At 29.9% G+C, this 23,267-nt stretch overlaps 1 protein-coding gene across 1 annotated transcript in view; it reads left to right on the forward strand.

Moving 5' to 3' along the window:
- LOC111636145 overlaps positions 1-23,267 on the forward strand; it is a 44,299-nt gene that overhangs the window by 12,198 nt on the left and 8,834 nt on the right. Inside the window, exons 2-6 of the mRNA XM_023381324.1 lie at positions 2,843-4,839; positions 7,138-7,370; positions 7,502-7,668; positions 13,369-13,579; positions 18,223-18,366. Of these exons, the coding sequence (XP_023237092.1) occupies positions 2,922-4,839; positions 7,138-7,370; positions 7,502-7,668; positions 13,369-13,579; positions 18,223-18,366 (2,673 nt within the window). The 5' untranslated portion in view covers positions 2,843-2,921. The remainder of the gene's footprint in view (positions 1-2,842; positions 4,840-7,137; positions 7,371-7,501; positions 7,669-13,368; positions 13,580-18,222; positions 18,367-23,267) is intronic.

Below are 23,267 nucleotides of genomic sequence, written 5' to 3' on the forward strand. Positions count from 1 at the left end.
ATATAATATATATATTATATAAAATAGATTTACATTTATTTTTTAAAAAATTAAAATCACGATATAGGTAAGGTTCAACAAGCTGTATGTGAGATGCTATACAGTAAAAAAAGGATCTTTGTGAAAGAGAAAGGCAAAAAAATGGGATGAAGAAGCATGATTTATTACATGTTCTTACAGTAGGGATGCGGAGACCTAGCCAGTAATTTAAAATTACACCATTGAAGTATTTAAAGCAGAAAATGCAGTCAAAATATTTTAAGCGATCAGAAAGATTTGGAAGACCAAGGTGAACCCTTGCCACATCATGGTTGTCAGTAAAGGGTAAATTGTAGAATTTGTGTATCAGAAAATAAACTTTATTTAATTCAGATTGTATTTTTTGAATTAGATAAGGGGCTGCCATGGCCCAGACTGGTAAACAATAATCAACTATTGATTGAAAATTAGTAAAGAAAATTGTTCTGAGTATGGTTTTTGAAGAGATATTTTTGCAAAAACACCAGATAAAGCCACATCTAATTGCAAGAGATTTAATAATGTAAGAGATATGATCGTGGAATATTAATTTTTATCAAATATGATACCAAGGTCACAATGAGACTAGACATAGTTTATTTTAGAGGAATCAATAAATATTGAAGGGTGGTAGGGATTGTGAAGTAGAGAAAAACACATAATGACAGTTTTATGGATGTTGATTTTTAGATTATAACTGGCAAGATTAGAACATAAAGAATTGACAGTGATCTGAAGAGAGGAGGGATCATTGGATAAAATTTTGATGTCATCGGCATAGGCAATTACTTTAGAGTGGGAGTTGATTAGTAATTTATCTATATAAGCTGAGAAAAAAAGCATGCTTAGTACAGATCCTTGAGGTATGCCACAGATAGTCTCCTATCTGTGGCATACTTCAAGGAAAGGGAAAAAAATCAAAGTCACCAATGTGAATCTTACATAGTCTGGATAAATAGTAATTGTTTAACCAACAGTAAAGAGCAGGATCTAAATCAAAATAATCAATTAGAGTCTGAAGTAGTAATTTAGGAATGATAGAGTCAAAGGCTTGGGAAATGTCAATATAAATTATGTAGGTGGATTTTTTGTTCTCAAAATTTTGCAAAATAGTATAAGTTGTTTCAAGAAGGTTAGTAGTAGTAGAAAGGTTACAGATGCCACAGTGTTGATGAGGAGAGAATCTGGAGATAATTTGGGTATAGATTTTGTTATATAAGCAAATTTCAAAAATTTTTAACATGGCTGATAGAATAGTTATTGGTCTAAAGGAATTATCTTTTTTGGGGAGAACCTTTATATTAGAGATTAACCATTGATTTGGAATGTGACTAGAGTTTAACAAACTTGTGAAGAGTTTGGAGAGAAGAACAGCGGATATTGCCTTTAACTTTTTAAAGAATTGAGCTGGAATTGAGTCTGGACTATAATTCGAGTTGTTTAGGCTATCTATGGCAAACTTAACATCGGAAAAAGAAATAAAGAATTTATATTTACATTGTTGAAAGGATAGGGAATAAAACTTAGCTTCAGGTAAAATGTGAAAATATCTAGATTTAATATTATTAAATATATCATATATTTTATCGTCCGGAACAGATTTTTGTGAGGAGGTATATTTTTTTGGAAAGTTAGGAATGAAATGCCAGAAGGTACGAGGATCAGCAGCAAAGTTAGACACAGTTCTGTTAAAATATTCTAGAAAAGCAGTACGATTTTCCTGGTAAAAGCGTTGTTGCAATATTCTATGTAAGTATAAGTCATGAGGGTTACCATAACGTTTCCATTTGCTCCATTGTTTTCTGACCATATTGGATAATTTCTTTAAGTGTAGAGGAAACCATCTATTGGCGGAAGAGTTTATTTTACGGAATTGTAATAATTTTTTAATAGTGGCAGAAAACAAGTTGTAAATTTTATCAGTAAGTTTCTGAGGAGTAATAGGCGAGTTGAGGAAGGTCCAGTCAATGGAGCAAAGGATTTTTGAGGCCTTCATTCCATTGAATGAGACCCAAATTGGAATATTAATGTATTTGGCAGATTGCTGTTTATTGGTATTTAATAAGACATCTAAACATATTGCATTATGGTCAGATTTGAACCCCTGAGCATAACTGATAGATACAACACAATTATAAGTAAAAAGCAAGATCAAGAAAGTTATTAATACGAGATGGAAAAAGGATTACCTGTTTAAGTTGGAAAAAATAGAATATTTCATTAAGGAAAAATTGTTCAGGTGGTGGCAAGGGATGGTGGCTTCCATAAGCTCTGTGGCAAAATTTGAAAAACATAACAATTATAAAGAGTGGTTATTTTATGATTAAAACAACTGACCAATTTAGGCATGAAATATCACAATTTAAAAAAATCTTTACTGAATACTTAGGAGTGAATCAGATCAACCAATAGGGAAAGCATTTCTCAGTAGCTTATTTACCAATTCAGTTCAGCATTTTCAAGTTTTTGACAATAACAAGAGTTTTACATTGACATGACTATTCTATATAATAGGATCCACAGAAATATCATATGGAGGTGTTATATTATGAGTCACTGATTTTTTTCCTCTGAGTGATTCAAGTTAACAAGGTTCCACTGTATTTCCATGTTAGCTACTAGGCCTATGTATGATATAAATTTGATATAAATCATAATTAATATTATAAAAATAAGTTTATTGATTTTTATGTATTATAGTTATTTTAAATATAATTATGAAAAGATGTAATTAAATCAATAGTAAAAACAGAGATTAAGTAAAAAATTTTTTAAATTAATGTAAATTATAGCACTTGTAATTAATTTTCTTCTTTATTTCTAGATAAAAGAAATTCTAAGAAAATAAGAAAAATCATGAAATATTTAAGGATATTATACAATGGATCACATTAATATTAGCAATGGATATGACAGAAAACACACCATTACTAATAACCGATGTTAATGAAAATGAGATTAAAAATTTAATGGATGAACTAATTGAAAAATCTGAAGAACAAAGGATCTCAATGTCTCAAGATTGGAAAGAGAGAGTTACTTCTTCCGTTTTGTCTAATTTTATTTCTTCAGCAATTCCAGAAAGGACTGAATGGAATTATGAACAATGTGTAAAATATGCTCATTCTCAGGGATATTTGCCTTTTGATAAATTTTCACAAAACACATCTTGTGCCAAAGATCTAGTAATTAAAGAAAAAGTTTCTTTAAATAAATATATGACATCAGAAAACGTTATTCATAATCATATGTGTAATATCAATGAACAGAAGAAATTATGTACTAAAAAAAGGACTCGAAGACATAGTTGGACGTGTGAAACACATAACCAAAAAGATAGTATTACAAAAAAGTTTGATGGAAACATGTTAATAAAAGCAAATATCCAGCATAAATCATTATCTTGTCTAACTGACAATCATTTATATTGTGATGAAAAACCCAGTTCCTTTTTTAGTGTTACATGTGAAAATCAAAGGCAGTTAGAAACTTCTCTTTCAAAACATGAATATCATTTAAATAATTTAAAACACAATTTTTATCGTAATTCAAATGATGTATTTGATATAAATGACAATAGTTCTAATAATAGTAATTTAAATTCTTTTAAATCATGTTTAAATATTGAGAAATCAACATATGAGCCTCAAAAACATATATTTTATGAGACAGACAGAGAAATATTTATTACTGATGTTATTAATAATGTACAAAAATTTGCAAAGGAAAATAATGCTTTAAATTGTAAATGGTCTGCTTTAGATGTTGAGTTTAATAATGAATGTAAGTCACCTTGTGATCATTTAAATGCAGATGTCAATGATCATAAGCTGACTGAACCTGTTGACCAAAACGATGATGATTTATCAAATTGTGAAAAGGTTTTGATGAAAGAAAATAAATCTATTCAAATAAAATCAGATATTAAGAAAAAAAATGAGTTGGATAAACTATATGATTCTTTACGAGAAATTAGATGGGCTCAAAATATTACAGTAAAGTCGTTAATGATGGAAACAAAGATGAGAAGACAGTCTGTTAGAATATCTAAAGATCTCAATAGCAAGAAATATCCAACCTCATCAACATTATATAAGCGAATTTTGCCCATTAGAGGAATCCGTAAAGTAGAAGGAAGTGAAAAACGAGCTATGGTAAGGAAAGAGTTAGCAAATTGTTTAAATTCGTCAGAATTGTTATCTTCAAAGATTACCAAATCTAAGAAAGATATAAAATCATCTGTGTTAATTAAACCAAAGGAAAAATTGTGCAATATTAATACAAAGAAAATAATAATATGTAAATCGGCATCACAAGAAAAATTTGGAGAAAAACATTTAAAAAATGCAAATAAAATAAACAAAAATAAAATACTATGTAATTCTGTTTCTCCTAAAAAAATTTCTATTGAGGAAGATGATAATAGAAGAAAGAAGCTTCATAAACCTCTATTAATTAATAAATTTAATATATTATCTAATAATTTTCAAAAAGACTTTATTAATCAATCTGAAATTAATTCAGATTCTTCCAGTATTTTTGATAGTTCTTCCATTTCAAGTTCTCCAGAAATCTCTCTGAACGAGGAAGAGAAAGTCAAACAGTTGGTTACTAATAGTAGTGAAGAAGAAGTTTCAAAATCAGCACAAAACAGTTGTTCTTTTGTAAATTGTGTAAATAAATCTGATAATTCAGCTCAAGACAAGAAACACGTTCAGAAAAGAAATAATGAAAATAACACATGCAGCATATCAAAACAAAATTGTACAGCACAAATGAATTACAAGAATGCAATGATTTCTGAAAACTCTGATATCAGTGGTAAGTTTTTAATAACAACAATAATTTTATAATGGCATTAATTTAGATCAGGGGTAGCCAACCTTTTTGGGAAAAGTGCCACTATCTGAAAAAAAAAACTTATGCATGCCACTTCCAACTTTTCCAATATACTAAAAATTAGAAAAAAGTGAAAAAATGTTATTTACAGGCTAATTATGGGATTTTTATGCAAATAGCATATTTTTTTTCATGTAAGTCTGAGTAGTGGAGATTTAAAAAAGTAATATAATAAATAAAACAAAAGTACAAACTTAAGCTTTATTGTTAATAAACATTTTTAAAGGTTCAGTTAGTTAGGTTATGTATAAAATAAAAATGAATAATTTGAAACATTTAATTTTAAATAATTATTAAACTTAAGTAATGTGGCTTTTGAATTTGTAGTTTTTTTTACCAAGTCATACATTAAGATTAGTTCTTGAAGATGTTAACAAAATTAGGTGTTTTAGGTACATATCAGTTAATCTTGAACAATATTTTATTTCATTATGTTCATAATCGAAAACATATGTTGATTCAAACCTACAACAATATCTGACATCCAAATTGTGTAAATTTGGAAAATTGCATGTTGGTACAAATTTCAAAAATTCAATATAATTTGGATCACTTGCAGTTGAAATAACTTCCTTTTCAGTGTAGTATGGTACTGTAGATCAATAATTTCAATTTGGATTTCAGGTGGGTAACAACATCTTGCAGAGAAATTGAAAAAGGATTTGTGAAAAGATCAGCATTTTTTTTATAATCTTGAAAATCATCAATCCTAGCACTGAATGAATCCTGCAAAATGGATATTAAATTTTTAATATTTCAGAGCATTATTGACTTTGGTAGCTAGTTCCTGCATTAATGTGAATGTGTTGATCTTTTTTCTCCAAATTCAAAACAAAAAAGGAAAAGTTTGTTCACGAAAGAAGTTATATGACCAACTAGGGTAGGAAAAATACAATCTTTTCCCTGTAATCTTAAATTTAAATTATTTAAATGTCCCATAATATCGGTGAGAAATGCTAAATCCCATAGCCAATCTTCATTCTTGAGTAGCAAGCACTCACTGGGCAGTTCATTGTTTTCTTCCAGATATTTTAAAACACACTCCCTCAAATTCCAAAATCTCACGAGTGCATCCTTGGAAATTCCTTGGAAAGCCAATGCACACTACAATGAGGGAGTAACTCACCATCCTCTTCTATTTCTTCTGGGAAAAGTTCACAAAATCGTCGTCAATTCAGAGCTCGAGTTTATATTTTGTTGATACAGCGTGCTACAGGGTCAACAACAGAAGACAGGTTTAAGTCCTTGGAACAAAGAGCTTCTTGATGGATAATACAATAATACTTAAAAACTTTTCTTCCCAAATTATTTTCAAGCAATGTAACAACTTTTTATCCCTGCCAACCATGCAAGGCACTCCATCTGTGCAATCACTGTCTAATTTTGTCCACTGTATTTTGTTAACTTCAGTTACATTTTTAAGTTCTTTAAAAATGTCCTAACCTGTAGTGAAAACTAGTTGGTGCAAATGAAGAAGTTCTTCCACAATATCAAAATTATTGTTTGTGTAACTCATAAATATGCTTAACTGCGCATTGTCTGATGTCACAGCTTCAAAGTTAATGAAAAGTATTTGAATATTGTAGTCCAGAGACAATCTGTATGCCAACATCCTGGTCATCTATACGATGCATGATGGTATTTCTAAACAAAGCTATTTTATCAACCATGTTTTTAATGTTTATATCACTGACATTTTAGGCAAATATTAAAAAGCTATTTTTTATTATCTCCTCTCATCAGAATAGGGTTTCTCCTTGTGGGCTAACAACAGAGAAAGTTCATAAGAAGCCTTCACCATAGTTTCCATAGGCACCAAAGCAATGCAACTCAAACCATTGGACTTGTCTCATGACCATGCTGTCTTACTGCATCGTTGTACTGTTGTCAAGCAGTGCCACTTTCTGGCGCTGTTGTATTCAGTAGCGTATGAGTAGGGTTTTATAGATTTTGACAAAGTTCCTGAAGACGACATTATTATTTTTTCAAATTTTTTAATTTTTCAAAAGTCTTCGCGTGCCACTGTTTCAACTCCACCTTCCAACACTGTAGCATGTGTGCTGCGGGTTGGCCATCCATGATTTAGATTAAACATAGATATTTAATAATACATTTAATTTATGTTTATTTCTAAATATTTTCAGGTAGAGTGTATATCTTATTTTTGTTTTATATATATAAAGACTTAAACTGAATAATTATTTAATCATAACTTAATAGGAAAAGATGAAAAATTAGCATTTGGAACTATGAGGATTCAAGGATCTCAAAAATCAACTGAGAATAACCAGAGAATTCTAAAAAGAAAATTAGGTGAAGAAAGCAGTCAGTTTAAACTTTCACATCATGAGTTTACTTTACATTATAAAGGCATTACAGTCAAAAGGAATGCAAATTATACTCAAGTCATGTTTAAATTTAATGGCCGCAAACATAATTTTTTATCTGTCGAGGTTTGTTTTGAAGTTTAAATTTATATAAAATTTAAATTAATTTTAAACTTTGAATTGAATAATTTGTAATTTTTGTTTTGTTTGTTACTTTTCAAAAATTAATAACAATAAAATTTATATTTTATGTACAGGATATTGTAGAACTTAAAGAAACATTAGAGGCAACTATGCGAGATCCAACTTGTAAAGTATTATTGCTCACAGGAACAGGTAATCAGTTTTGTTCTGGACTTGATCTTCAACCATTAATTTATCAGAGGAAAGAAACAGTAGCAGATGAAATGGCTAAAAGTGTTAAGTAAGTTTCATTTTTTTTTTTTTTTTTTATTGTACCAAAACAGAAATTTCTTAATACAGTTTGGTTTTTTGATTTGAATATGCATCATTCATTTAGATTAAATGAACAAAGATAGTTTTCTGTAGTCCATATTTTAAAAAATGTATAAAATAAAGTGTCCTTTAAAATCTTAAAAAATTTTAAAATTTAAAATAGTCCTAAAGTAATGCAAAAGAAGCTTGATGTTTTTACAGTATTTAACATTTTATGAAGCTGGTTTGAACTGAAACTAGGTATTACAGTGAGTATAATGGTCTGAATTTTTTAATAGTCTGCAATAAAGTATTTAACAGTTTTTGCTATATTTTTTGAAAATTAGTGGAACTACAGACATTAAGTATGGAATGCAAAAATTTGAATTGGGTGTTAAAAGTCAGAGAAACATATGAAAAAACAAATTTAACTATTCCTAAGTATTTTTGCTTGCAACATTGTAAACTTCTTCAGGAACACTGAGAATGGAACAAAACTTTTTAAAACTTAAAGAAATGTTCTTTTCACAGGTAACAGATGCATTAACAGGAAATTAATAAATAGGAGACCATATGACAAATTATTACATAAGAGTACATAAATATAAATAACATTGACACAAATGATTTACAAAGTGCTGCACATTTTGGGGGTGTTATGTTCTGGATATGTCAGGCCCCTGTCTATTGTGGACTTGACCATACCCCTGATGAGCTTGGAGATTGGAGAAAATAGTTCTCTTAATACTTGCAGGTCAGAGAATAAAACAGAAAGAAAAAAAAATGAATCTCTTAAATAGGTAACTGAGTGTATCAGACTTTCTAACCCAATATCCTAGTGACATTTTTAGTATGTCATGTAATAAACAATTAGATTGTAATAGATTTTTCTATTCAGTTTTGATGAATTTCATTTTATAAATATTTAAAAACTCATTGTTAAATTTTTCAGATGGTTTCACTTTACACAATTTTTATTTTTTAATTCTTAAAAGTAATTTCCTTTTATGAACTAATGTGCAATAAATGCAGAAGAAGCCCTAAGATTTGTGAGGTCCTAGGCAAAATTTATTTTTGAGGCTTATTAAAGAGGAATGGAAGTAGAGGGTAGATTTATTTACATCTGTAATAATATGAGCATTTTTAATATAGAAATAGACAATGGAACACAGTAAAATAAAAAGCTGTACAGTAGTTTTATAATAGATTGAAAAATTCAAGAGGTATACAGAAATTCACCTACAAAACTGCTCGTCTTCATTTAGTGGTGCTAAATTCATCAATTACAGAGGAATGGTCCAATATCTCTCAGTAAAAAAGATCAAAAGTGAAGAAAGTCTTACCTGACTGTTGATTGGAGGTGAGAATAATCATTTTGCAGATGCAACAGATACTGATATATTATATTATATTTTCAATAGTGATATATTTTAGTAATTAAATCATAAAATCAACAATCAAATTTGCAAGGCACTAATGTTGTTTTTCACCTTTTTGTAGGGCCTCCTCTGTAATAATTAATATATGAGGTATGGTGGGTGATCGGTTAATGAGCATAATCTGTTGCAAGACTTTGTTTCTTAACTGATTATCGATTTACCATAGATTTTTATGAGAATTTGATTAATTCGTTCTGAAAACTAAAAAATATATACTTTCTTACTACATTTATTTATACAGTGGTGCCTCATATAGCATACTTTATCTGTTCCAGGTGCACGTCCGTTAAGTGAAAAGTCTGTTATACGAAACGCATTTTCCCATAGAAACACATGTTAAAACATATAATTTGTTCTGCAGCATAAAATAACCGTACCGTACCATAAAAAAAATGAAAATGGAGCAGTCACCAATTATGCCAGGTAGTTAGATGCTGTGAAGAGGAGGTGGAGGAACACTTTCTTTACACATTCATACAGATACAGACTTTTTACACATTGCAGCAAGTCTCTTTTTATCATTTTTTAATTGGAGTCAGATACAGGAAAGGCTACCGGAGCTTGCAGGGTAAACTTCTCTTGTCCCATCCTTTGTTTTTTGGCAGCTTGCTTCTTGAAAATCATGTTCAAGGTGGTCTGTTTCTCTCTCTTCTTCAACATCTGTTGGAAATGATGGGCAAGGGTATTGTTGTAGAAATAATTGATCCTGTTGGCCTCAGCTCTGTTTGGATAATGAGTGTTGGTAAACTCTTGAACCTATCCCCATTTGACAAGGAAGTTTTTGTCAACTTTCACTTCTTCTGATGATGTCTTGCTTTGTTTCAATTGAAATCACCTTTCTGTTTTTTTAGAAGCCATGATTTGCACAACACTTGAATAAATGTAAATACCCTGCACTGATATACGTAATAAACAAGGGAGCAAGCCAAATCCCAATGGGAGCTCTGTACTTCAGAATATACTAATAATATATTCTAATAATACTAATATATAGTAGAACCTCGATTATCTGGACCTCCATTATCCGGATTTTCGATTATTCGGATTGTTCAAAATAAACAAAAATTTTACGGATTTGCTGATTTGCACTTGGCGAATTACGATACTGTTTATGTACTGTACATGATGGAATACATAACTTTTTGTTTCAACAACGTCTCTCCCAGCACAGTCGCCGTAAACTCTTAAATATATTTTGCGTCGTAATAAAAATATAACTTGACATACGTATTTATAAATAATTTTATTTTCAAATTACATCATTTCTATGACCAAGGGCGGTGTAAGGCATGGGCAACGTGGGCTACCGCCTATGCCTCGCAATCCGAAGGGCTTCGCGTTTCGAAGGTTTATGCATTACTTAAAAGCCGCGAACACAAAGAAAAAATTTTAGTCGTCATAAAACGATAAATAATTTGTCAAATTTTTATTCATAAAAATGCAGTTTCAACTGCTTTTTATTTTATAATCTGTCTTCTTGAGTCACCAGAGGGCCTTTTAAACAATAGCTAGTCTGTTAGCGCTGGTCAGTAGTAGTCCAAATTCAATACGAACGTTTGTTTCTTGAAAATTTGATCACGATTTAAATACAGTATTTATTTTTAATATTACCAATACATAATCGAAAAGAAAACGTGTTGTATTATCATTAAAAGACAAATTAAAGTATTTGTTTCGATTATTCGGATTTTTCCTTATCCGGACTACCTCCATCCCCAATTAATGTCCGGATAATCGAGGTTCTACTGTATTATAAAAAATAGCAGATTGTCATTGACAATGGCAAAAGAGTGGAAACATCATTCACACTTGTTTGCAGAAAGACTGTTGTTCACCTCACATAACTGCTGAACGGAAAGTCTGTTGTTCGCAGCCAGTCCGTTGCTCAAGCCATGTAACGTCCAAACAGAAAGTCCGTTGTTTGCAGTGTCCATTATATGAGGCACCACTGTATATAATAATAATAATAATACATATATACACAGTCTTGCATTTTTATTAGTCATGTGTTTTCCGTTTGTGAGGGTTAAAGAATCTGTCTAATGTTGATTGCTTTTCTCTCTTCTCCAGGATTTTTCACAAGTAATTAATGGCATTGTAATAGTAGAGATCCCCAAGCCTATTAACCTTAATCCTGGTTTGGATTCCATTGTAAGACTGTTGTTCTGACATCCTCCCACTTCTTCAAAAGATCTTTAATAGCAGATATCGGCATTAATCCTCTTTTTCAGAAGAAAACACATCTCGGTGAGTTTCTTGGTGTTCTTCATTCAAGAGTTCTTGGCATTCTTCTGTCGTCAGATCTGTTTCAGGTTCCATTATGATCTCTTCAATGTTCTTTATTTCTCAGATGTGATTTTGTTACTCCTTTAGCTGCTTGAGTCTTCTTGATTATACAGTATCTTTCTTAAATAAGATTGAACTGCAGCCTACTATAGACCTATTCAAGCCATACTGTCTAGCAACATCCACTCTCTACCTTTGCTATTACACTCTCACCTTTTAAAAATAAAAACCGACGCTAAACTTAACGAGTTCCTGTCCGACAGTCTCATGAATACTATAAAAGATTTGTTTCTGTCAGAAAAATAAAAGGCTGGAATTATAAGGGAGAGTTTCAAAGTTCAGAGAAATACTATCTGATCAGTATATATCGGGTTGAGCGTCGATGTCAACATCTGCCGCACTCCGAAAAGTTTCGAATTGTTGCCTGAAGACAAGGGAAGACCAATCAGTATTCATTATTTTATGTCGCTTCTTGTTGTGTTTGTTCTGTGAGGTGTTCATTATTCAAACATAAAAATCTTTCACAAACGTGTTTATTAACCAATTTGTTTGTAGTCTGAACTGTTCATTAACCAATCACCCACTGTAGCTATAAACAGATCTGTTTTAAAAATGACATATCATGAAAAATGTTGACTATTTTACCATTAATTAAGACTAAGACAAATGCAGAGGCTGCTTATATTTGAACAAATAAATGGATTGCTTCTAAAAGTCTGTTTAAAATGAGAAAACACTAATACCTTTCACTTAGAATGTATACTTGATATAATTTCTTTTTCAGTTTATAATATATACATGAATGCATGAATATTTTATTTTTTGTGCTTTTTTCCTTTTATTTTGAGTTTAATGTAATAAATGCTATGTCAAGATTAAAACTTAGTAAAAATAAAAAAATACATTCATTTTATGAAGCAGTTACTAGTGTCTCCTTCTAGCCTGCCTAAGGCAGAAAACTTGCTAAGCTGAAAGATTTAGAGTTTCATGCAATTACATCTTTTATGGGTTTTACTGTATAATGTATATGCGCACGCGCGCACACACACACACACACACACACACACACACATATAAAGTAGTTTAGTTTAGTTTTATTTGCTTTTTATCTCAAATAACAATTTTAATATGAAATTTAATAGAAAAGTTTTTGAAAGACAAAATAAAATCATTTTCCAAATAAAATGGTGTTGCTCTGAATAAAATAATTGATATTTTTAGATACTGTTTAATTTGGATGTTAAATTCTATTTCTGTATTCAGTATTTGGATATTGAAAATATTCTTATATTGAATCTATTGGATATTGAATCTATTCAATATATCCAAATATTCAATATCAAAAATTGGATATTGAAAATAACATGAACTTTTGTGTGTAATTAGTGACATGGTATAAATCATCATTAAGGGTAAAATTGAAGTGAAGAAAAGAAACTGTATTGATTAATATTTTCTCAACAAATTGTTTATCATCATCTATTCTTTTTGTGTTTCAGTAGTTAAAAGAAAACATGTAAAATATAAAATAATTTTTAATGCTGCTGTAATTAGATTTATGTAAATTAATACTTTCTCAACAAATTGTTTATCATCATCTATTCTTTTTGTGTTTCAGTAGTTAAAAGAAAACATGTAGAATATAAAATAATTTTTAATGACAACTTTGACTTACCCTGACTCCGCAGAATATCATAGGAAACGACCTGTTTGGTAATCCTTCCCACTTGCAAAACGTGTCCCGTAAACTTTTGGGGGCAGAACAGACGAGTTCGGAGTCGTAGAAAATTTGCGATGATAACGAAATAATGCAAGAATGGGATCTATAATTTTCTACTAGTTTAGTTATCTATAAAAACAAAAGTAAAAAGTTATAAATGTGAGCATTTGGTACTTTTCTAATTCAAGATGNTTTTGGATAAATATATTGAATAATTTAATAAATGTGTTTTTTATTTTACCAGAGAGTTAATTGAAACACTTGCCTCATTTTCGAAACCTCTGGTGATAGCTGTCAATGGTAATGCAATGGGATTTGCTGTAACTCTTCTTACCTATAGTGATGTTGTAATGGCCAGTGAGAGTGCTACTTTTTCTATGCCATATTCTCAGTTAGGATATACTCCAGAAGGTGCAGGAACTTTGACTTTGCCACAAGTTATGGGTGTCACAATGGTAAATTATCTTCTTTACATGATATTGTTATTTTAGGAAAATATCTGTTAATGAGTTTAAATAAATAATGTATTCTTGTCCTTGCCTGTACATGTGAAACTATGAGTGTGGCATATGTAGATGAGAGAATGAAATAGTGATCTTTAGTCTATTACATTTTTATTCTATCTATGAAAATATAGATTCAAACATATTTTTAGTCTATATCTACAAATACATCCATTTACAATTTGTTATCTGTAAACATGCATTTGTATATTCATTTTTAATAAATTTTCATTCAAAATCTCCATATTTTTAATTAACAGAATTGTTCTCACTACAATTTTATTGCTGTGAGAACAATTAGTCCCAAGATTTCAGCAAATAATCTTCAGAATTTATTTGGATTTTATTTGTTTTTTTCTATGATAATTTTTAAATAGAACTTCTACTATTTTCATTTAACTGAAATGAAATTCATAATAAAAAATGTAACCATGAATTTTATTTCAGATTATTCTATCTTTAGCAAAATTGATATATTTTTTCCAGAATAACATTACAAAAAATCTACCATAGATAGTTCAAACTAAATAAACTGAATTATACAAATTTTAAATTTGTGACTAAAGGCAAATATAATTAGTTGTAAATTTTGGACTTACTCATCTTCAATTTTTCATAAAGATTACCTAGTCTTAACAATAATGGCAAAGAAAATTTTTTTGTTTTCTTAGACACAATTTTTATTTATTGAGATATCATTCGGTAATAATGATTTTAACAAGCTTATTTTTAAAAGGTCTGCCTAGCCACAGTGACTTTTTGAAAATAAAAGTATAGTAATACAGTATCATAGTTTAATCATTTAATGGCATTCTTAAACTGAAATAATAGATTTGAATTGATAGAATTGTACTTTTACAACTCTATCAATTCAAATCTAGAGTTGTATACAAGAACAATTTATTAACTAAATTCTGATGTATTAAACATCAGGATTTAGTTAATAAATTGTTCTTGTATATTTTTTTTTTACCTCATTTGCATTATTAGAGTTTGGCATTATATTACAAAAATAAAAACCATAAATGGTAAGATATTATTTATTAGAAGATTAAGTTAAAATATTAATCTTTCTGTGTGACTGGATTGGACCAAAGAAGAAGAAAACATGCATAAGACACCAATTATGTCCTATGTCAAAATAAGTACACACAACAGAAAACATGTAATACAGAGAACATATCATTGAAGATACTTTGTGCAGACAACATTCACAACTTCTGGTACAAAAATTTACATCTCTACACCAGGAATTAGCCAAACATTTTGCATACACAATCCACAAGACAAAATTTCTTACACAGGGCATTACATACTTGAAACCCAAAAATGACAATGCCAATACAGACCAATCATGCATCTTCTTAAACTGTACACGATACTCACTTCATGCATCACAAACACCATCACATAAAACAACACAACATTCTCACAGAACAACAAAAAGGTTGCTGTAGAAATCGCATCAAATAAAAAGAACAGTTTCTCATTCAGTCTTTTTTCGATAAACACACAAACTTACACACAGCATATGTAGATTACAGGAAGGCATTGACAGCATCCTACATTTATAGTTATTACGTATACTATGCTGTATGCTCTGGAGAACTCGGGAACAAATTTGGATGAGAACCTTGGGAATTTTTAATGTGCATCTCTTCCTAATGCCTACCTGTAAATGCTAAGTAATTTGTTCTAATTATTAATGGTAGCATTAATATAGCCTGATGTAATCAGAAGTCATTTGGCTTTTAAAAAAAACTCAAGTTTTAACCTATTCGATGTTTAAATTTTTATTTGTTGCCTGTGATGCCATGTTGAATTTTCGTCAATGTTAAGCCTAAAAAAATTTATTTTTATTTAAATAATAATCGTGCTTACTGTATCGTTAAAAATTATTTTTTTATGTTGCACAAACAAAATAAATATATTGAGTAATATAGAAACGAAAAAAAAAGTTATATTTTAAAAGTTTGTTTTAATATAAAAATTGTGACACACAGCGACATCTAGTATCAAAAACGTTCCAATGTAAACACAAAAATATTCAGGATCACCCACGCAGGTCAATGAGGTCAACATGAATATTTTCGGGAACAATGTAGGACAGGTTAAATGTTTTATTTTTATAAGATAAAACACAACATACTGACCCTAGTCCTTCTGTTGAAAGGTTCTCCCTCTTTACAAGGAAGAGTTGGCAAGACCTGACAGATATAATAAATCTTCACTACAAACAAATACAAACATCATGAGAGTTTTGTTTATAAAAAAACAAGAATCAGAATTACACAAAGTTGTAAGTCTTGCAAACAAAAACAGTACACCATTAATTAAATCTAGACAACACTGACCTGCATCTAACATGGTAAACAAGAGACATGAAGCAGTCCTATATTTAGGAGGAATTCCACAATAGTCATCCTAACCGTCTCGGTTTCGATTACATTGATAAAACTGTATCAAATTCTGCTGACTGAATCATTGAGGCCTGTTGGGAGAGACAGAAGGATTCATTATTGCCACACAAGATCAGATCGTAAATACAAGAAATAGGAAGTACAGTAAATTTTAAAAGATGCAATACTTACAGACAGGGCCTCAAGGAAATGTCATATCTTGTAGAAAACTGTATAAAATATCACATCAGTTTGCAAGTTTTTAACACAACAAACTACTAACATTGAACTAGCCCAACAGTAAGTATAATACCTCAAAAGCTTGTATACAAATACAAACTATTACATACCTCAGTCAGTCAATAAACAAAAAAAAAATACACACAAAATATACAAAATACATATATTGAAGAAATTAGTAAAAACTTAAAACTTGTCATTAAAATTAATTGTCTGTGAAGAATGCTGGCATTGATCTAGAACTTTATCTAATATTTTCTTACATAGGCATCATACAATAGACATTACGTACGAGTCTAGAAATACTAAGAGTTCATAATAACATATATACATTGTACTAAACACATGCTATATAGTAAGAAAATTCTTAATTGCAGATGTATAAACACACAGCATGAGAAGAAAATTTTTCCTGTAGCTAAGCTACAGGAAAAATTTGGTCCAGCATATCACTAGGCATTGGTATAAGTCAGATAGGATACATTCCAACAACATAACAATAAATCAGTATAGTCAATAAATCTTCAAGATATAATTTTTTAATTGTTTTAACATATCCTTTTAATATTAGAGTCAAAGAAACTAGTTTCCTCTGATTGCACTCTTGCTTACCTCCTCTTCAAAGACAATTTTTAAATCAAATTCTCTGCTTAATGTTATCATAATAAGATCCCAAAGTTATCACAATAAGTGGAGGATATCATATTTGCTATTAAGTCTTACTGATATGTTATCTTTAATAGTTAACTAAATAACTGGATATTATGTTAAAATCTAGTCATCAAAAGCTTGTATACAAATACAAACTATTACATACCTCAGTCAGTCAAAAAACAAAAAAAAAATACACACAAAATATACAAAATACATATATTGAAGAAATTCGTAAAAACTTAAAACTTGTCATTAAAATTAATTGTCTGTGAAGAATGCTGGCATTGATCTAGAACTTTATCTAATGTTTTCTTACATAGGCATCATACAATAGACATTACGTACGAGTCTAGAAATACTAAGAGTTCATAATAACATATATACATTGTACTAAACACATGCTATATAGTAAGAAAATTCTTAATTGCAGATGTATAAACACACAGCATGAGAAGAAAATTTTTCCTGTAGCTAAGCTACAGGAAAAATTTGATCCAGCATATCACTAGGCATTGGTATAAGTCAGATAGGATACATTCCAACAACATAACAATAAATCAGTATAGTCAATAAATCTTCAAGATATAATTTTTTAATTGTTTTAACATATCCTTTTAATATTAGAGTCAAAGAAACTAGTTTCCTCTGATTGCACTCTTGCTTACCTCCTCTTCAAAGACAATTTTTAAATCAAATTCTCTGCTTAATGTTATCATAATAAGATCCCAAAGTTATCACAATAAGTGGAGGATATCATATTTGCTATTAAGTCTTACTGATATGTTATCTTTAATAGTTAACTAAATAACTGGATATTATGTTAAAATCTAGTCATAATAATATTAATAGAGATTATTTAGTAATAATTTTATATAAAGTATGAAAATTAAAATTTTTCACAGTATATACTGTACGTAGTAGTTATATCTGTTTTATTGAGGAAGAGGTTAATTTTAAAACTACAGTAATAGGATTAAGACTAGACGATCTGCTGAATTATCAAGCTATAATAGGGTTAAGTTAATAATTAGATACAAAGTAATTTGTCTAGAGGTAGGCGTTAGGCCATCAACTCATGATAATTTTAATAACTGTAATAGATTAAGAAGCATAATAGGATTAAATATGAGTTAATTGAAAATTATTATATTAAAAATTTCATATTAATAATACCAACATTTATTTTAAAAAATTGAAATTATAGCATAAAAGTTTGTAAAGTAAATGTTTAATTTTAAACAACCTAGAATGTCACACAAAATTATGATTAGCAGTTTTTTGTTAAATTTAATATTTTTCCAGGCAGCAGATATGTTAATTCGAGGGCAGCCATTCACAGCTCATCAAGCACAACATCACGGACTTGTTTCTGAAGTAATTCATCAGAAATATCTGATGACTTATGTAATTAGTCGTGTAATTAAACTTGCCAAACAGCCTATCCATGTAAGTATTAAATTTATGTAATATAATATCTTAAAACTTATTCTGTTTACTTTCAATTATACAATACTTTTGTAAAGACAGACAATTTTTAAATCAAATCCCATCTTTCTCACATCAATATGAGAGTATGATTTATCAAGTCTTAAATAAAAATCAATGCCATCAAATTTTTAAAAATATTTTAGAAGCTATTCTTTATTACAGTAGATCCCCCTATAAAACCGTTTCCTATAGTTATGATTCCTATAAAAATTGTGGCAGTATCCGTAAACAACGGTAAAAATAACTCCTATAATACGTAAAACATCATCGGGCAGCCGAACTACTTTCCCGCCGTCCGTAGCGCCACGCTACGGACGTTTAGGCGGATAAATTGAGTTTAGTATCGTCTGTTCATATAATTATATATAAATTAGGTACTGTACATATAATTATATATTAATTATATATAAATTAGGTACTGTATATATAATTATATATTAACTTAATTTATTGTAACTTTATTATAATTAAATATATATTTTTCGCCGTCTAGCGTCACGCTACGGCGAGTTAGGCGACCTATCGTCTGTCCAGTACTGTAATTTTATACATTTCTTGTGAAAGAAACATTTCTTATTTAACGGCCATAAAAATTATTTATATTAAGGATGTCTCCAAAGGTCAACGAAGTTTTCGCAGAAAAATAATATCAGAAATCGCGGCCGCGGTTTGATGCGCTGTTCCGCGACGAAACCAAGCTTTAGCAACGGGCGTAGTCGAACGGTACACACTCGGTAAGCAATCCTACAATTTTTTGTTTATAACGTAGTTTATACGGATTATTTTCAAAAAAATATACGTATTTTGGAAATGTTGAGTCGAATTAGTCTAGAATCGATTAATTTTATGAAAGAAAACCTTTCAAACAGCCGTAGTCCGTAAACTATGATTCCTACAAAATTGATTCATAAAGAACGGAACGTATCTACCATCTTATAGGGGGATCTACTGTATATAATATTTTTTTTTACTAGAAGTTTTAAAATACATTAAATTTATCCAGGATGAAAATAAATTACTTTAAATTCTAGTTTAATAAAAATTTTAAATTATTTTGCAAGCATAAAATTTAAATATATTAATTTGAAAATTATTTGGTTTCATCTTTTCCTCAGTATTTTCTTATAAACGTCATCTAATTAGTCCTGAAGTTATTGCTTGAATTTCTGTTGAGTTTAAAATAAAACTAATTAGAAACAAGCAATTATTTATTGTGACAATGTCCCAATAAATAATTGCTTGTTTCTAACATCCCTGTACATCATACTTTTCCTGTTACAATAGAGTTGTGCTAGTCATCCATCTAACTCCTTTCAGGGAAAAAATTTTTTAATTGAAATAATGCAACTTCTGGTCCAAACTGGAAGTTCATATATAGTTAATCAGGGCTTCTGCCCTAAGCTTTTCATATTTGTTCCCAACTTTCATCTATCTAACTCCATTCTTGAGATTAAGGAAGGACAGACAGGCAGATGGACAAAAATGGGAATTTATAGATCTATGATTTTTTCAAATTGCAGCACAATAATAATCTTTCAAAATCAAACAGCATATTTTGTCCTAAATTCCATAACAGATGAACAAGTAAGCATTGTCATACAGGATCATTAGAAATGACAAGTGATAAAAGATCTCAAACATTTGGAAGGGAGTTTACATTTTTTAAATCTGCATGAAGATCCAAAACTTAATTTTTTTTTTTACATAATTCTTTCAATAAGCTAAATCTCATACTGTAAAAACTGCCATGTCTTTTTTCAACTGTCAATATAATCCTGATTCTTAAAGATCATCTTTGTTTTATGATTGTGATATGTCTACTTATAATCATGGAACTAATGTAACTTAATATTTCATTAAATATCTTGATTTCATAAATCTGTTTCTTCTTTTTGTAGAAATGTCCTTTTCATTTAAGTTTCATCCTCTGATAGTTGAAGACCATGAACTAATCATAACCTTTGAATCCCTGCTAAATCATTTCTCTTGATTGAAATAACCTGAAAAAATTTGGACAATCTTACAAAAGAACAAATAGCAGAAGTTTATATCACAGTTAGGGAATTTGATCCCGGGATTATTTCAGTATTGAGGGTTAATAAAAAATAAGAAAATCTTACAGAAATCAAATCAAAATTTAGACAAAAATCAACATATTTTACAGTATACACCTAGCTAATTTAATCACTCTAACTAATCAGACTCAGAGTCAGACTAACCAGACTTAAAATCACTCAGTCTTCATGTTAAATTTATTCTTTTTTAAGCATCACTGAGATCTCTTTAAACTCACATAAATTGAAAAAACCTTTATGTAACAAACTATGCAAATAAACGTTGAAAATTAACAAAAATCTCTCTTAACATCGACTAAATAGACTACTTTCATATAGCAACCTAGTAAGTAGGTAGTAAGATAAGTTTCTTAGCAAAAAGTATTTAAAAATAATATTAATCAGTCACATTTTTCTTAAATATAAAGAAAACTAATCTAATAGGAACATTCTAATTTGAATTGCGAAAATATGATCTGAGAAATAACAACGCATCCTGTGTCTCATCACCAAGTCTGCTTCTCAATTTGTTGCACATATATGCAGCTGCTGAGAAAACGCGTTTAGGTTTGATGGAAGTTGGAGGAATCGTTAGTAAATACTTATAAGCCCGTTCTAGTTATAGCTTCGAGGACACGGGGAGGTTGGAAGAAAACAGTCCGGTCGACACAGATCGGGATTGTAGGAGTAAAGGCTACAATCCCGATTGTTTCGATCATTGTAAGCATGCCTTTCTAAAAATAAACACGTTAATTTTGTAAATTCGGTCTCTGTGTGAGTCTCTCAGCATCCAGCAAACCACTACTCCCAAACGTAAAAAGACTTTCTCGCATCATCCTGACAGATCACGGGCAAGGCGGGGGTCGTAACCTTTTCACCTAAGGTCGACCCCCCTAAGCGAGAGGCGTCGGGTCTATATTAACCACACTGGCAAAACAAGATGGCTGACACATTGACAGGTAAAACGCACTGAGTAGTGCTCTCGACTGCGCCAGAAAATCGATTGGCGCCCGCGAAAATTCAAAAATACAAAAATGAAGTATATTACCAAGTAACCCAGTGAGAACTGCTTGCCTATCATTTTAGTTCAAAATACAAGAAGTTTTATTCCAAGCAAGCATCGCAAGCCCGCTAGGTTAATTTCTGCTGCTTGCTTGGAATAAAATTTCTCATATTTTATATTAAAATGATAGGCAAGCAATTCTGTTAAAAGCACTGGCACTGAACGTTTCGCTTCATGCAGTCTATTTTGCAACTTTTTTAAAATGATGTCAATCCCGAAAATCTCGGGATTAGGAAAACTTAATCCCGAAAATTTCGGGACTGAAAAGTGGTCGGGATCCCGATTTTCGAGATCCCGGGATCAAATCCTCTAATCACAGTGGATCTTTTAAAGACAATGAGATCTCATAGAATAGCTTAATAAAAAATTTTGTTCTATATATTTCTAATTTCTTTTGAATATATAGATCAAAAAAGTAAATGTTCCTTTTACTAATCTCTTCTTTCTATAAGAATCTTACAAGAATGCATTCTAAAGCCTTGGTAAAGCTAATACTATAGTCTGTTTATGGAAAGAATTGAGTTGAGAGCAATGTCGCACATTATGTTGCTTTGATTAAACCAATCAATACATTTCCTAAACTTTTGTAATGATATCTACACTTTTCGCTTAAAGTTCACACATTGCCTGACATATTTTATTTTCTGTTACTAGATAACACAATTAATGGAAAAGTCATTCTGGTTCATGTTCTAACAAATGAGGAAGAAACCTGAAGTAACTTGCCACAACTAAGCGATTAATGACTAATGCTCTTTGGTTAATACCCAAGTTGATTCTTTCCATAGACAGACTGTAATACTCTTTCAAATCATAATTATGCTAGCTTTTATAGTCCATAACAAGGCTGTGCATACAAGTTTTAATCACCAATTTAAAATTTTTTACTCATAAAATTCATCAAAAACCAATAAATTATGGTAAGGAGACGTAAAGAGAAAAATATAGGAAAAGAGCAAGGTTTTAAATTTAAACTCTTACCCATTAAAAGTCCTGTACATAGGCTTTAATTTTCAGTGAAAGAATTACAGACCAAAAAGACTTATTTCTTTGCTTGTCTAATCACAATTTTTATTTATTGTTGTTAACAAATTACCTTCTGAGCTAAATGTAACTGAACAATTTTAATTGTTCAGTTACATTTGCAAATTCCTAAGAATTGAAGGTTTTTCTACATGCTCTTATAATGATTTCTATAAACAGAGTTGAAGGGCTTGATTTGAGTCTTTAAGCAGAAGTAGAGAAGCAAATCATTTTGAGATTTCTTGACAGAATGAAGTTCATTCTCATGTATTTTTTATTTAGTAAGAGCAAATAGTACTAATGGGCATTCCGGCTACAATTTCCAGGAAGGATGAAGTTAGTAAAAAGATCACTTTTTTTATGTGATTTCAGCTTCTTGATCATCCAAAGAATTATATTCTAAAAAGAATATTTGTTCTGAAGATTCATCACTATCAGAATTTATTTAAACATTTAATAATCACAGAACATGTAGTATTAGTCTGATAATGATGTCTAAATATTTTGAGTGTTATGAATTCTAGATTTTATTGTTCAAAACTGTTATATTCGTGAAATATTTTATTGCATAACAGTTTTGTTCGGAAGAGTGTTTATAGCTATGCCTATTCTAAAAGTCTCTGAAGCATATAAGTGGAATTCCAGTTACTGTTGTTCTAATTAATTCATTTTCTGCTAAGTTTAATCCATTGAACTTATCAACTTATATTTAATCTTTT

The sequence above is a fragment of the Centruroides sculpturatus genome, unplaced genomic scaffold (assembly GCF_000671375.1).
Source record: "Centruroides sculpturatus isolate CEXI.00-Female unplaced genomic scaffold, Cexi_2.0 scaffold1046, whole genome shotgun sequence".
Lineage (NCBI taxonomy): Eukaryota > Metazoa > Arthropoda > Arachnida > Scorpiones > Buthidae > Centruroides > Centruroides sculpturatus.